This window comes from Erpetoichthys calabaricus, chromosome 15, assembly GCF_900747795.2.
Source record: "Erpetoichthys calabaricus chromosome 15, fErpCal1.3, whole genome shotgun sequence".
Lineage (NCBI taxonomy): Eukaryota > Metazoa > Chordata > Cladistia > Polypteriformes > Polypteridae > Erpetoichthys > Erpetoichthys calabaricus.
Genome location: NC_041408.2, coordinates 38,007,249 through 38,022,264, shown reverse-complemented (window position 1 = coordinate 38,022,264; position 15,016 = coordinate 38,007,249). Strand labels below are relative to the sequence as shown.

The window sequence follows — 15,016 nt, the reverse complement described above, 5'->3', positions numbered from 1 at the left end:
TTTCATTTTCCAACACATGACCTTTAACAACTGACTGTCATACACATCCCATCCATTTACAGGTGTCATTTTAATGAGATAATCAATATGATTCACTTCGCCAGTCATTAGTTTTAATGTTGTGGCTGACTGGTATATTAATAGAATTTAACCATTTGCTTAAATATTTTTGCTACCCTTAATTTAAAAGAATACTCCACCCTAAAATATGGGAGGTAATAAAAATACAAAATGAAAATGCAATCTCTCTTTTGCCATTTATATTTCAAAGTCTACACATAAGAATGCTACAAAAATTAAACATAATGTGAAATAACATCATTTGCAATTTCATTTTCAGCCAGAACAGCAATGGAGCTGAAAAAACGGAAATGAAAACTCAAATAAGCAGTGTAGTCACTGTTGCTCATTAAATTTTTATTTTCAAGTTCTCAACATGCAAATATATTTTAATTAGCATGTGTCTTTGCATGTCAATATCCCACAATTCTTTGTCCTTTGTTGATGTAGCCACTTCAACCAATAGAATACTTTTTACTCTGACTGTTTAAGTCATGTGATTTTGACCTTTTCACCTCTGTACTGCGAGCTTCACAGCAAAACTGTCTCACAAAATCCAAAGATCACACATAATTGTATTACTGAAGTAATTAAAGTGCTATTAATTTATAATAGTTAACATGATAAAATTATCAGCCTTTATTACATCATAATTTACATTTATTTACAATGATGTGGAAATGGGATTACAATGATGTGGAAATGGGATACTTTATTTTTTTTGTAGCATTATATAATAAATTTACCCCTCTACAGTTTTCACCACCTACTCCTCCTGTAGTTATGTCCCTTTTCCTGTAGCTGATTGACGACTTAATCAGACTCTTTATTTTTATAAAAAAAGGTGATACAGTAGTACTTTTTTTTTTTACTTTTATTTCATCACTTTTTAAACTAATGTGACACGGTAGTGATTTTTTTATTCACTATGAAAACCTTCCATAATCTGTAATTTTTGTTTAATTTGTGGTTCTTTTTAATTAATTTAAAGATTTTTTTAACCCATCTCATTGCAAAATATGAACTGCATTATCTATCAATTAAATTCATATTTATAAACAAAAAAAATGAAATGTAAACAAACCAGAAACGATTTTCTGACCATTCCAGAAAGTATTGAACATATCATTCCAAAAATATAATTCGATTTTAATTATTTTTTTTTATTGTTCTTTCATTATTATCTTTGTATGTGTATGTGCATGTGATTGATTCTATGAAATTTCCAGTAATTGTGGCTGATTGAATTGTTGTAGATTTTAAATTCATTCCTTATATTTCTATATTAATCAATAATAAAAAAAAATTAAAAATGTGGGTGAAAATCTAATTACAATATTCAGCTAATAAATACATTTACCGTTTATGAATGTAATATTCCCTTTTAATAAAAAGTATAAAATATTTTGTGAAATGTTTTGACAAATGAGACAGCTTCATGTACATCAGGACCACTAATATTGCCAAGAATGAGTGCAAAAAATTAAAAATAGAAAAAACAGGACTGAATAAATTATTGGAAAAATATCAAATTATTTCAATCTTTACCTGTAACTTGTGCCACCACAGCTTGTGAAATTCGTCTGTTGGCTAGGAATGCTTTGATTTCTTCCTTGATAATGCTGCTGTCTCTTCTGAAAAGTGAAGATATTATTTTGAAAATACAATATGCTGATTTTATAACACTCATTGTAATTGTTATTAAAAGTTATATTTACTAAGTTTAACACTTTACTTATATAAGCAAATACAATAAAAAAATGATTACTACTGAAAATATGGGGAAGTCATGTCTACTTTTATATGTATAAAACAACGTCATCCTTGTATATGAAAAAGATGTGGCAGAGAGTTTCCGTTTTTTGTTGTGCGAGGGTTAATTAAAAATAATTTTTGCTCTTTGTTTTGGTTGTGGCTAAGTAGTTGTGCAGGGATTTTAAACATTATTTCCTTTTTCCTTCCTGGGGTGTGCCCAGAGGGGGCTGGGCAGTCTCATGGTCTGAAACCCCTGCAGATTTTATTTTTTTTCTCCAGCCATGTGGAGTTTTTTTTTTTTGTTTTTTCTGTCCTCCCTGGCCATCGGACCTTACTCTTATTCTATGATAATTCGTGTTATCTTATTTTAATTCTTACTTTGTCTTTTTTCTCTTTTTCTTCATCATGTAAAGCACTTTGAGCTACATTATTTGTATGAAAATGTGCTATATAAATAAATGTTGTTATTGTTTTTTTTCACCTGTACAGGAGCAAAAGCAGCTGAATATTTGGGGAAGCATTTGGAAAAGTTACTTGTACATGCTCTTGTTATTTGTATTCAGACTAATATCAGTGAGCCAGGACAGTAAGCAGCGGTAGTTGGAAAGGTGGTGGCCAACTTTAAAGCAGTAAAAAGAAGGCCTTCATGGCACATACACATGCATCTAGTGTTAAGGTGCTGATCAAGCACAAGCAGCTGTAGGAGCTGACAAGAATGTAAGAATTTAATCAGCAGCGGATATTCAGTAAGCAGAGTTTTCTAGATTGAACAGTTCTTAGTGGTCAGGAAAGCAGAGCAGTTAAGAGAGAAACAGCATAAAGAGTTCATTAATACATCTTTCCTCATCACCCAGAAAACCAGCTTCCTACTTCAGTTCTGTTTTGGACATCTCCACAACTAATTGTGTGATTTTTCCATAAAACCTGTTAAAGTATACAGGGTTACCAACACTCTTTGTCGGTGTTCTTTGTATTATTTTACAGTGGCGTAGTCGTGCTGAGAGATGACAAAACAGCAAGACCTGAACACCATCATCACTACCATAGCTGCCAAGCTCCAGTCCCTAAGTGTCCAGGTAGGGGAACATGAGAAACAGAATCAAGCATGTGTGGCTCTCCAACATGACCAGTCACAAGCTCCATCCTTTATATTGTTACTGCTTCATGCGGATGATGATATAGAAACTTATTTTCCTGTACAGCGCTGGGAGCGAGAGGAGTGGGCAAACATACAGGCACCGTTACTGAAGGGCGAAGTGTGGCAAAACTTCTAAGACCCTTGATGAGCAGGCTGCTGCCAATTATGATCAAGTTAAAGCCGAGGTGTTAAAGACATACGGCATCACCCCGAACCAGCTGGCAAGAGTATGTAGGGAGTGGAAATTAGACCCTGAGCAGCCTTCTAGGCCAGTCCGGTGGCAAAACCTTAAGAACTTGGATACCCTCATTGAGACCCTCGAATGGCACAGGGCGGCCCTGCAAATTGAGTATGCTGAACAGTCTGCTCACCAACTCAGAGCCAACCCGAGAATACTGAGCCTGCGGCATGGGCAAAGAAGAAGCACACACCACCCCTCTGATGTTTCAAGTACAGGGTGCCTGGCACACTAACCTCAACTGCCCACACCTTGATGAGCCAATGGATTGCAGGACAAGAGGAGGAAGGTACTGTGCTGTTGTTAACTCCTTATCTCTTCCTTGAACAGGAGTGTTAGTAGTGAATGGCCATAAAATTACTGCACTCATCGAGTCCAGCAGCAATACTTCCATTGCTGCTCACCATTCATGTACTCCTGTGAGAGTGGAATCACAGTATGACCAGTCTAACCTGCAAACATGGGAAAACTCGGTAGTACAGGTCCGATTCACATGTCATCAACTATTATGGTACCACATGCACAATACAGGTGGCAGTCCTGTGTAATACACCTTACCCAATGATACTGGGGCAAGATTGGTTGAAAATCAAAAGCAGAACAACACAATCCAATCTTGGAGATTCTGTGGGCCTCGTTATAAACAGGGTAAGCCCATCCCAAGCTGTCTGCACAGGATGCTCACAGCTGGCTCAAACAAGAATTCATGTGGTGTGATGGGCAGCCATGGCCATTACCTGGCCAGGAAGACAGCTGATTGGAAGAACCGGGGGAGAGAGCACTGGCAGGGCACTACCTCCCAAGGGGCGCTAGAGGGCAGCCCTCTGGGGTGGCTGTGGCATCATGGATTCCTGCAGGGCACACTGGGAGTTGGAGTGTGGCACAGCCCTGATGGGTTCCGTGGGGGCTCCAGGGGGAGCTGCAGAGCCCTATATGGGGCTTTCACCACACCTGGGAATGATTCCAGGTCCAATTAATGAGCCACCTGGAACACTACTAGGGTCTGTTTAAAAGGAGCCGCTTAACTCCATTCGGGGAGCCAGAGTCAGGAGGAAGAGCTCGGACGGAGTGGTGGCTCTGAGGCTAAGGATCTGTGCTAGTATCCAGAAGGTTGCCGGTTCGAATCCCTGTCACTGCCAAAAGAGATCCTACTCTACTGGGCCCTTGAGAAAGACCCTTAATCTGTCATTGCTCCAGGGGCACTGTACAATGGCTGACCCTGCACTCTGACCTCAAAGGGTACGCGAAAACTAACAAATTCCTAATACAAGAAATTGTATAAGGCGAAATAAGGAACAAAAAAAGAGTAGGAGTGGAGGCGGACGACAAAGAAGAAGGGATTGTGAACAGTGTATTTTGCTCTTTTCCTTATTTGTACTGTGCTGCTGTGGGAAGCGAGGAAAAAGCGCTTCCCCGCCGAAATAAACGTCGCCACAGTGACCACCCAGTGCGACGCGGCTGATGCCACACTTACCTTCTCTAATTACTCTGCACTTTCAATTTCAGAAAACACTGGCCTGTTTAAAATGAGAACAGTGGGAAATGATTCCCTTAATTTTGCCAAAAATGCATTTGTTCTGATAAATGGACAACGTATGAAGTTTGCCAAAAATGCAGTTGTTCTGCAAAATGGACAAAGTACTGAACATCCCATGCCACTGGGGCAGCATTGTTTTATCAACGATGATTCGAAACAACACGCAACAGAACAAGGGGATAAGATAAGGTCACTGTTGCTAGTCCTGAAAACCTTCTAGCAGTGAGTTTACAAGCTAACTCGCACTCATCTCCTAGGTGCCCATCCGGGAGCTGAAAAAATGATTGAGCATATCAAGCTCAAATTTTACTGGCCAAGGATCTATGAGGAAGGTCCACCGCCTTTGTGCTTCATGCCCAGAGTGTTATCCGTGGCAGTACTACCCACCCCGCCTCCCCACCCTCGGACCTTGCTCCCTTGGTTTTCATACCTCTTGTGGACATCCAATTTGAATGCATAGGGGTTGACATTGTAAGACCCTTTGACCTATAGAACTCTTTGTTAATATATAATCTTTAAAATTATTACAAGTATATACTTATACGAAGTTGTGATAATGAACTAATTAAAACATAAGGAAAAGGACTGAAGGTAACTAAAGGGTTAACTAGACCTGGCTTAATGCTTGAGCACGTGAGGCTTTTGCCTCATCTTAAAGGAGCCAGCAAAGTTGTTGCCATGGTGAAAATTAAGTAAATGAGTAATGAACACCCCCTTTAAAAGTGAGGACAAACTAGTGAGAAAGCCCAAACACCCCTATTGTGAAGCAGTGACAAAATCAATGAGAAAACCTGTAAGACATCCCTATTAACAAAGTAATGTTTAAAATAATGGAAGAAATTACATCTATACAAAGTTACTATATCATGACAACTTGCTGAACCCGTGGAAGAACTCACTCCAATCAGCCCCGTTCTTACTTGGCTTGTAAATCAGTCCTTAACTTTGGCTCTGATTTGACAGCCAAACAGCGACAGGTACTCAAGGCAGTCATCTTGTCTGTCCCGGAGGTGGTGAGTGAAAGATCCGGTAGGACCTCTTTGATTGCACGTGAAATTGTGACAGAGTCAGGGGTAGTTGTCCAAGAACAACGGTACGGGCTCCCAGAGGCAAAACGTACAAAAGTGGAACGTGAGATCAACGTCACGCCTTGGTGTGACTGAGGAAAGTTACAATCCCTTGTCCAGTCTCACTACTGGACACTGGCAGTAATGTGTCCTTCCATTTGGGTTGCATGGGGTTCCAGTGACCTTCCAGCGTGTGGTGGACAGAGTGCTACAGCCCCACAACAACTGTTGCATGCCTTGATGATGACATTATCTATTCTGGACATGGAAGGAACACCTACAGCATGTCGGAGCTGTACTCCAGTGCTTAGGTAAAGCTGGCTTGTGGATAAACCGTAAAAAGTGCTATCAAAAAGTGCTAAGAACAGCTAAGCATTTAAATTACCTCATGGACAGGAGTGCAGTGCAGCCACACATTCAAAACTTGATGCCATTATGAAATGGCTCTTCCCAAAACCCAATTGGCAGGTCCATGTCTTCTTAGGGTTAGTTGGGTATCACTGCCGATTTGTTCCTGGTTCTCTGAGAGAGTGACGCTCTTGACGGACCTAACAAAAAAGCGATCCCCCAACATGGTGGTATGGAATGCAAACACAGAGGCTGCATTTCATGACCTAAAGATTGCCATAACGTTGGCACCTTGCTTGATTGCGCCTGGTAATCAAGTGGGTTATTAACCAACTCAGGTACTACCTCCTAGGCCATGAGTTCGCGCTTGTCTCCATAACGTGTGCATAACATGTCGAACCCGCAAGTCAAACAGTGGTTTCTAGACTTCCAGCCTTACCAGTTCAAAGTCCTTTATATTCGGGGTGCCCTGCATGCCAGCGCTTATGCCTTTTTTGTGGGTTCATGACCTCTTGGTTTGGGCCATCTGAACCAACGGGTCTGGGGTTTGAATTTGGGTGGATGGGGTGTGAGGGATGATTGTGTTGTGTCACCCACATGCGTATGGGAGGCAGTTTAAGTGCTCTAGTGAATGTAGTTACCCGGATGATTCACGGCCCGTCCATCACGGACGTCATCTTCTGTGTCCATTCTCCTGGACCTGCCCCTTCCTACCATCTTTCTACACCCAGTTCTGTTTTGTTTGTAAAGACATCTCAGCAACAAATTTTGTGCTTATTTCCATAAAACCAGTCAAATTATATGGGGTTAACAAGGTGGTACCTCAACTCTTTATCTGTGTTCTTTGTATCATCTTTCAACAGACATAAGCAAAAACATAATGTGATCACTCACATAGGAAAAAATGAAAAAGTCAAAACAAAGGCAGTAGTTTTAAAATAAAGGATTCAAGTATAACTGACAGGTTTAGTTTCACACTGTAAGCTTTAAAGTTGGGACAAACGTAAAAATAAGAAGGAACAGAGTTGGAAAATTAAAGCACCATGAGTTTCTGACATTTGAAATTTGAATTAATTTGACTTATCCTGTAAATATTACTGTTCAGTAATATTACTTAACCAGCTAATAATGCAAATATACAATCTTACAATAGAAAATGTTACAAACTTAAAGTGGTTCACTGACAAAAAAAGACTTTAAAAGCAGGCTGTTACAAAAACAGCTCTAAAGAGTTTGTTTAAATGGAAATATCCTCAATTATATTGGATCTAAGACAACTGCACATATATAACTGTGTTTAAAGCAGTTTTAAGCAGTATTTTTCAGTTACTGGACATAAACTGTCAGAATATATTTACAATATACACATGCTAAGATACATTAGGTAGTTTATGATGATACCATTCTTTATAAACCCTATGCTAAAATCCCTACAAGATTATAAACCCCACATTTGTTGTATCACACACTGAAGTTCAATAAATACGAGTATAAAAATGCAAAACTATGATAACCTTGGTTCTAAAGTTAATAAAATGGCAGATTTGCAAAACAATTTTCATATGAGATTGGAACAACAGTTCAGAACCAAGCACATGTACAGAGATAGTCACACATTCTGAAACTTGTTTAGATTTTAAAGTTCTTGTTCCAACAGATAACAGATAAGAATCTGTTACTCACAACACTAAACTGGATAGGCAGGATAGAAAATGAATGGATTGTTGAAAGGGTATCTGTAGCCTTGTCCATTATAGTCAGAGGATGAATGCAAATTTCATTTTGGTATACCTTTTTACTACCATATTCAAATACATGATGCTACAAAAACTATTGCAAGTCACGCTCACAGAGCTGGCACAGATAATGTATTTTTATTTATGATCTAATTACACAGTGCAAAGAAAACTGCAATTAACAAAAGTCATTTTTGCTTTCAAAGGACTGCAGGATATTCCTTTATTATTACATTAAACCATGTGTAATAGGTCTTTGGCTTTAATATACTTACCACTGCTATGTCCCAAACATTATGGTGTCCTAAAATGGGGAGACCATATATAAAAAGTGTTGCAATTTCTACATGCTCTGAACAAAATGTATGCAAATACCCTTAAATTAAAGTCTGCAAAGAGTACTTTAATCAAGTCTGAATTACATGTGTCTTTGTCTCAAGCAACATGGAAGGCAATGTAATCTACCTGGAGAAAATATAAAATAAGTAACTGCCAGAAATGTGGGATACACCCTTGGAATTTCTGGCTTAAATATACCCCATACATAGAGATATGGATGGAGTCGTATCCATCACTTGGATATTTGGATATGTGTTGATGGAAACTTGACAAAAAATCACCTTCTGCATGTGTTTCTTGTTTTATGAAAAACAAAGTATGAAGTATGGTACTGACTGTGTGTAATTTTATTGGTCAAGAAAATCAGAGGAGAAATAGATTGATTAATGGACTGAATAAATTAACATTAACATTATAAAGGGAAACTAGTTACCATAAATTTTCCCCATAAAAGTAGCCAACCAATACCAGTGTAGTAGTCAGCTATTTAGCTAGAAGCTGGCTCTTCCAGAACTCACTGCTGGACTTTTCCTTTTATTATCTCTCATATTAAAAGGAGTAAAATAATTTGATTTAATATAGTGTATTTCACAATGAATGTCATCCCAGAAAAGCTCTGAAATTGTTAAAATAAAACTGAAGGAAAATAAAAAAATAAATTATTTTCTGAAGTGTGAAGGCAGGAAAATACCCGATTTAAAGTAAAAATAATATTTTATCTTAAAATTTAATACATTTTACAATACTGTAAAAGGAACTACAAAAACTAAACACATTTAATGAATAGAATACTAGTTAATAGCAATTAATGACTGGCATATTTTAATACTGTAAATTAACACTTTGCTGTGGTATGCGATTTCATTCCACAAAGTTGCAAACTTTGCATTACTATAACTTACTATAGGATGCAGAAGGCCAGGTAATTGGAAAGAGACAAAGACAAATTTGAAATTGCTCCTTAGTAATCATACACTTGTTTAACAGCAAAATGTGCCTTTTACTTATAAACTTGTTAAGCATGTTTATGCTGTATATATTATTGATAAATATTTTTGTACATATTTTATTAGTACAGTACTATTTAAGAAATCATTCATTTAAAAAATGAACAGTTAACATCTGTGGTCTATAGTTTAATTATAAAAATGCCCAAGTCAACACTTTAATATAGGACATAAGGTTTCTATGTGTCTGGTTATCCAGGAGCTTACTGTGAACATTTTAAAGGATAAAGAAAGGAAAAAAAAAAGTCAGAATTGGTATTGGAATCAACCAATCAAGGGACATGAAATCAGTGATTGGTATCAGCTTAAAAAAAAAAAACCTGATTGAATCATCCCTAAAACAAAGCCAAAAACTACAAGGAAGTGATTCTGAACATATTTTATAGCATGCAATCTGTATAAAAATACAGATTGGAAGAAGATGTGTAAGAATTATTTGAAATGAAGCCATATTAAAAAACTGTTAATGGTCTTGAGTATTCTGCAAGGCATTGTATATCACATGCTGTGACTAATGGTAATAATTGCTACATATAATGATTTTATTGCTATTACCTCATTAGTTCTTCTACTTTGTCATCAATGTCTAAATCATCTTCTGTGGTCTCAAAGCTGAATGATCGTTGAGTGACACTACTGACTGTGTATCTGTTAGGTGATAGCTTGCCATTTGGGGTAGCGGGCAGACTCTCTCTTCCATTATGAATGGTTGTTGCAGTACTTGGGGGAGGAGAAATGTCATAACTGTTGCTTGGAGAAGGTGAGAGAACACGGTATTGAGTCTGTGTTGCAGTAGTGGTAGTCGAGGATGAAGCTGTTACATTACTAACAGAAACCGTTGTATTTGTGCCACCAGTACCATACAAAGCTCTGCGACCAAACTTGTCTCCATGCTCACGATCAAGCCTCTCAAGTGTATCCAAAGCATGCAGAATTTCATGTTTTGTCATTCCAGTCCGCCGCAATCGTTGCAGGAGATCAATCTGCTCAATTGTAAATCGTGGCTCATCAGTGTAATGAGACATTCTAAAACATAAAAATAATAACTCATGGTAAGAAACAATGAAGCCTAATAAAAACAGACATTTCATTTTGAGAAAAATGAGAAAACAGTTCAGGAAATAAAATAATTATGTATTAAAAGTATTTTCTTATACTGAATTATTACCATTTAAAATATGTTTAGAGCTACGATCTGAATCAAAATACCTTAGTATAAATAAGAAAATTAAAAACATTAAAATAAAAACCATTAATAAAACAAAAAATCAAAAGAAATAAACATGCAAGGAAGTTTAATTAGGATTAAGTGGCTTAGAACATAACATTTTCAAACCTGCTTAATCTTATACAGGGATTATTGATAATTCTACAGGGTGGTCCAGATCTAATTATGCAACTTTTAATGCAATGCAATAATTGCATAGTTAGATCTGGACCACCCTATATTTACATTTTTTTAAATTACAGTATATGACATGCATCATTTTTTACATTCCAGTGAGACAAACTGCTTTAAAATATAAAAAAAAAAATCAAATTTTAAATTGGAACTTTCATGGAAACATTAACATTAATGTCAGTCTTTCATTTGTACAGTAACTTTCAAAGTGAACAATATCAAAAACGATTGTGAAGAAAATAAAATGATGCATTACAGTCATTATTTTATATATTCTTTTCATAGTAATCACTATCACAAAATAATGCAAAGTAAGGGGAAATAATATATATTTCTAACAAACAGTATGTTTCATAACTCTCTCCATAAGCTGAAGTTCACGCTTTAAGTTTTGTTGTAAGCACAATGCCGCCAGAAATATTTGCTGAAATAGGAAACCCACACTGGTGCATTTCCTTTTCAAAAATGCTGTCTTTGGCAGAATAGAATTGTGATGAGGAAAATACGGAGTTGCTGGCTTTAAAATTACCTCTGAAAGAATGCGTCACTGGTAATCAATTCCCTTTTGTTATCTCACTGATGGTAATAGTACGCATAACATTTGCTAAACAAAGCAATGCAAGACAAGTTAGGTGTATTTTATTTTCCCATTGTTTCAACTTAGTGATTTATATTACAGCGGGAGATAAAAATGGTAAAGAAGAGTCAATTTTAATCTTCCAACTAGTATATTTACAAGAATGATATGTAGTATCTGCTTTGGATTATTGCCTTGATGAAAAACAGCATATTTTCAGCAATATTTTATTCACTGTCCATGTGCAATATTGGCTTCTAAAGTGTTTTGACATTTAGAAAATTTCATCCTCTGTGGTACTTTTCTATAATGACTGCACATGAACAAGCAGTCAAAAACTGTTTGTAATTAAAGTTCAGGAGTTGAAGTTAGAAAAGCAAGCGAAGGCTTAAGTCAGGAAGTAAGAAAATGAATATTTTAAACAGCGCCTAAAATATGAAACTGAAATTTCAAAAAGTATGTTGCATAATTTGGAAGAACAGGAAGCAGAGTACTATTTATGAATCAACACAAGAGAAATGAATCGAAGTCAGAAAATCAAAACAAGTCAAAACCAGAAGATCAAATTAATATTATAATTAAAGTCACACTTCAAGTTCTTTGAAGTATTCTGAATACTCAGATGAATCGAATTGTGTAATTCCGACCTTTATCCCATCACCGTGATAAAGTCATGCAACACACACCTCCAATTTTTAAGCCTAGTTAACAGCCTAACAACTACACAGCAACAATGGCAGTATTTACACAAACTGACTGTGCTCTAGTAAGCATAAGAGAAAACATGTTCAAGAAGTATGTAGTGATTAACGAGTGGGTAGGGAAAAGCTTGGAATGCGAAGCATTTAGAGTGTTACTTTAGTTACAATGGGGAACTCTAGTAAATTAAACATTAATTTTAAGATGAAGTTTATGACAAAATAAACTACGAGGTATAAGTGGAAATTTCAAGATTAAAGTTGAAAGACACAGACCTTTTTTTCTTCACTGTGTCCCTATCTTTTTTCCTTCTCTGTAACCCTACTATACTTCTGTATGACACTCACCTATTTATACTGACTTAGATGTCTGACCACTTCTTTTTATTTCAGGCAGCATGCAACTTTCTGAACCTGAAATTTTCAGTGCCTTTGCCACACTCCCCAACTCCATTAATTTCCTTTGGTTGCTTATACCACTAATTAAGCCACCAAATAGTACATTTTTCCTTGCCTCCACTTCACTAAACAGGACCTTTATTTCTCATTTGCCAAATTTCTTTTTTTTTTTTTCTCCAAGTGCCGTTGCCATTGTCTTTTAAGAAAACACTGAACGGAAGCAGCTATTTACATTGATTTACATAATCAAATATGTGAAATTCTGGGAGGAGTCATTGTGGAGCTGTAAGCGTGTGCATGTTTATTAAAATTCATGTCGATTGGGATTTATAAAGGGAAAGTGTGTGGAACTTTGCTTATGCACAGTTTTATGAATCAGAATTTGTTTTGTGTACAGACATTTGTAAGTTTTGTCTGTACATCATGTGTTAGTTTGAACTAGGGGGCTCCGCCCCCTGCTCGCTTCGCTCGCCAACCCCTTTGTTGGGAATGAGAAAGAGCGTGATGTATGAATGAGATATAGAATAGTGTGAAGGTGTAGATGATGCAAATAGAAAGCAAACAATAAAGTGTGTGGCACAGTGTAAAGGTTTATTGGAAAATTTCTTTGCACACGCCGTTTAAGTGTAAAAGGTAATTCCAGGTCAGAACTTGTAAGGTCAATGAAGATGGTTATTGTCGTGATCAGAGTCAAGTTTGTCAGAGCTTAGAAAGAGTTGTGTCTCTCCAGGAAGTAATGCAATGACTTGGGTATTTATGTTTTCCACATTAATATTTTTTGGACATAATATAGTGCGTTGTGTTAAAAGGGGCATTTGGTCTAATGAGATTGCTGTTCCAAATCTGTCTGTAACTAAGTCGGCGCAGATAAAGGCTTGAGGAATTGTAATAATATCTGGGAGAAGTCTATCTGTATTGGTGAGTGTACCATCTCCCAGTTGTAATAACCAATTTTTATGATCTGGATGTGGACATCGCATGTTTTGTACTAACTGTATCTTTTGAAAGCAATGCCAATTGTCTGCGTATTTTAAGGTGCACTGAACAATAGCTGAGCGCATGGAATGTGGAACAATAGCTAAGCACTGTCTAAAATCTCCTCGTAATAAAAGTACCTTTCCTCCAAAGGGAACATTATTATTCATAAACGTTTGTAGAAGTTTATGAATGGTGTTGAGTAAGTGAGTGGATGCCATTGTACATTCATCAATAATTAACAGTTTTGCGAGACGGATGTCATGTGCAGTGCCACTGTTAATGTTCATAGTGGATATCGATTTGTAGGATCTAATGCAGTTCATAAAGATTTCACTTTCAGGTACATCGTTAGTTAGAAGCTTCTGTAGATATTCAGGATATGAATGTAAAGGAGGCAGTCTAATTTGACCGTTTTGATAACAACGTGTAAATTCATTACTTGTATTGCCAGTTGTTTCTTCAGGGAAGTTAAGTGAATGACAATGACTGCAAATGACATTCATTAATCCCAATGAATTTTCCTGAATAGTGGACTCATTATTGAACGTGTTGTCAGCCACCTTTATTTATTTTGTCCCTTCGCTGCCGTTTCTGTATGTCTGAGGCGGGAGGTGTTTCGTTTTGAATCCGTGCCTGTTTCGATGCAGCACTTTGAGACGCGTGCTGTATGCATCTACGTTCAGTGTGTCTGTCCATATGCGCTCGTTTCTGATAATGTGTTAGTTGAGCTTTGCGTTTTTGGAGCCGAGACATTTTTTCTTCCGGAGGTTCAGAAGCGCGTTGTAAGCGCCGCCGTGTATTTTGTTTTTTCATGCGGGTTCGTGTGTTTGGTCCCGTTATCCGAGCCATATCGTTTTGTACCTGTGATCGTGTATTTATGACTTGTTTGTTCTTCAGCGTGAGAAATATGGATAAGTAATAAGGAGGATCGCACTCACTGTTAATATGGAGCCTTTTCTGCAGTTGAACGGTTAATAGTGCTTCAGTGTAAGGAGATCCACCTATGCTGCAGTGTGAAGGTGTTGAGATGACGTATGTTTAATACGGACGGGCACTCACTGTTAATATGGAGCCTTTTCTGCGGTTGAACGGTTAATAGTGCCTCATTGTAATGAGATCCACCTATGCTGCATAGTGTGAATTGTGTTTGGTCCCGTTATCCGAGCCGTATCGTTTTGTACCTGTGATCGTGAATTCATGACTTGTTTGTTCTTGAGCGTGAGAAATATGGATAAGTAATAAGGAGGATCGCACTCACTGTTAATATGGAGCCTTTTCTGCGGTTGAACGGTTAATAGTGCCTTATTGTAATGAGATCCACCTATGCTGCATAGTGTGAACGTGTTGAGATGACGTATGTTTAATACGGACGGTTCATTTAGAAATGGGGCTTTGTGTGTAGATTTGTGCATATTTGCGTTGTTGATTTGTTTCAGGGTGCACCGTTCCAATGCGATGCAATATTTGTCCACATATGCGAAAGCAGTATGGGCCATTGCCTTTTGGTGGCCTGATATTTATTGCAGTAGATGCAAAAGCAAATGAACTATTGTAGGATCTAATGCAGTTCATAAAGTTTTTACTTTCAGGTACATCGTTAGTTAGAAGCTTCTGTAGATATTCAGGATATGAATGTAAAGGAGGCAGTCTAATCTGACCCTTTTGACAACAACGTGTAAATTCATTACTTGTATTGCCAGTTGTTTCTTCAGGGAAGTTAAGTGAATGACAATGATT

The 15,016-nt window shown here is 37.2% G+C and overlaps 1 protein-coding gene across 4 annotated transcripts in view; it reads right to left on the bottom strand.

Moving 5' to 3' along the window:
• The window catches only part of LOC114642857 (homeobox-containing protein 1), a 373,283-nt gene that overhangs the window by 329,690 nt on the left and 28,577 nt on the right, over positions 1–15,016 (bottom strand). For all 4 annotated transcript variants that reach the window (XM_051919335.1, XM_051919336.1, XM_051919338.1 and 1 more), the window contains exons 2-3: positions 9,781–10,251; positions 1,609–1,694 (exon numbers count right to left, since the gene is read on the bottom strand). In XM_051919335.1, coding sequence (XP_051775295.1) covers positions 1,609–1,694; positions 9,781–10,250 — 556 coding nt within the window. In that variant the 5' untranslated portion in view covers position 10,251. The remainder of the gene's footprint in view (positions 1–1,608; positions 1,695–9,780; positions 10,252–15,016) is intronic.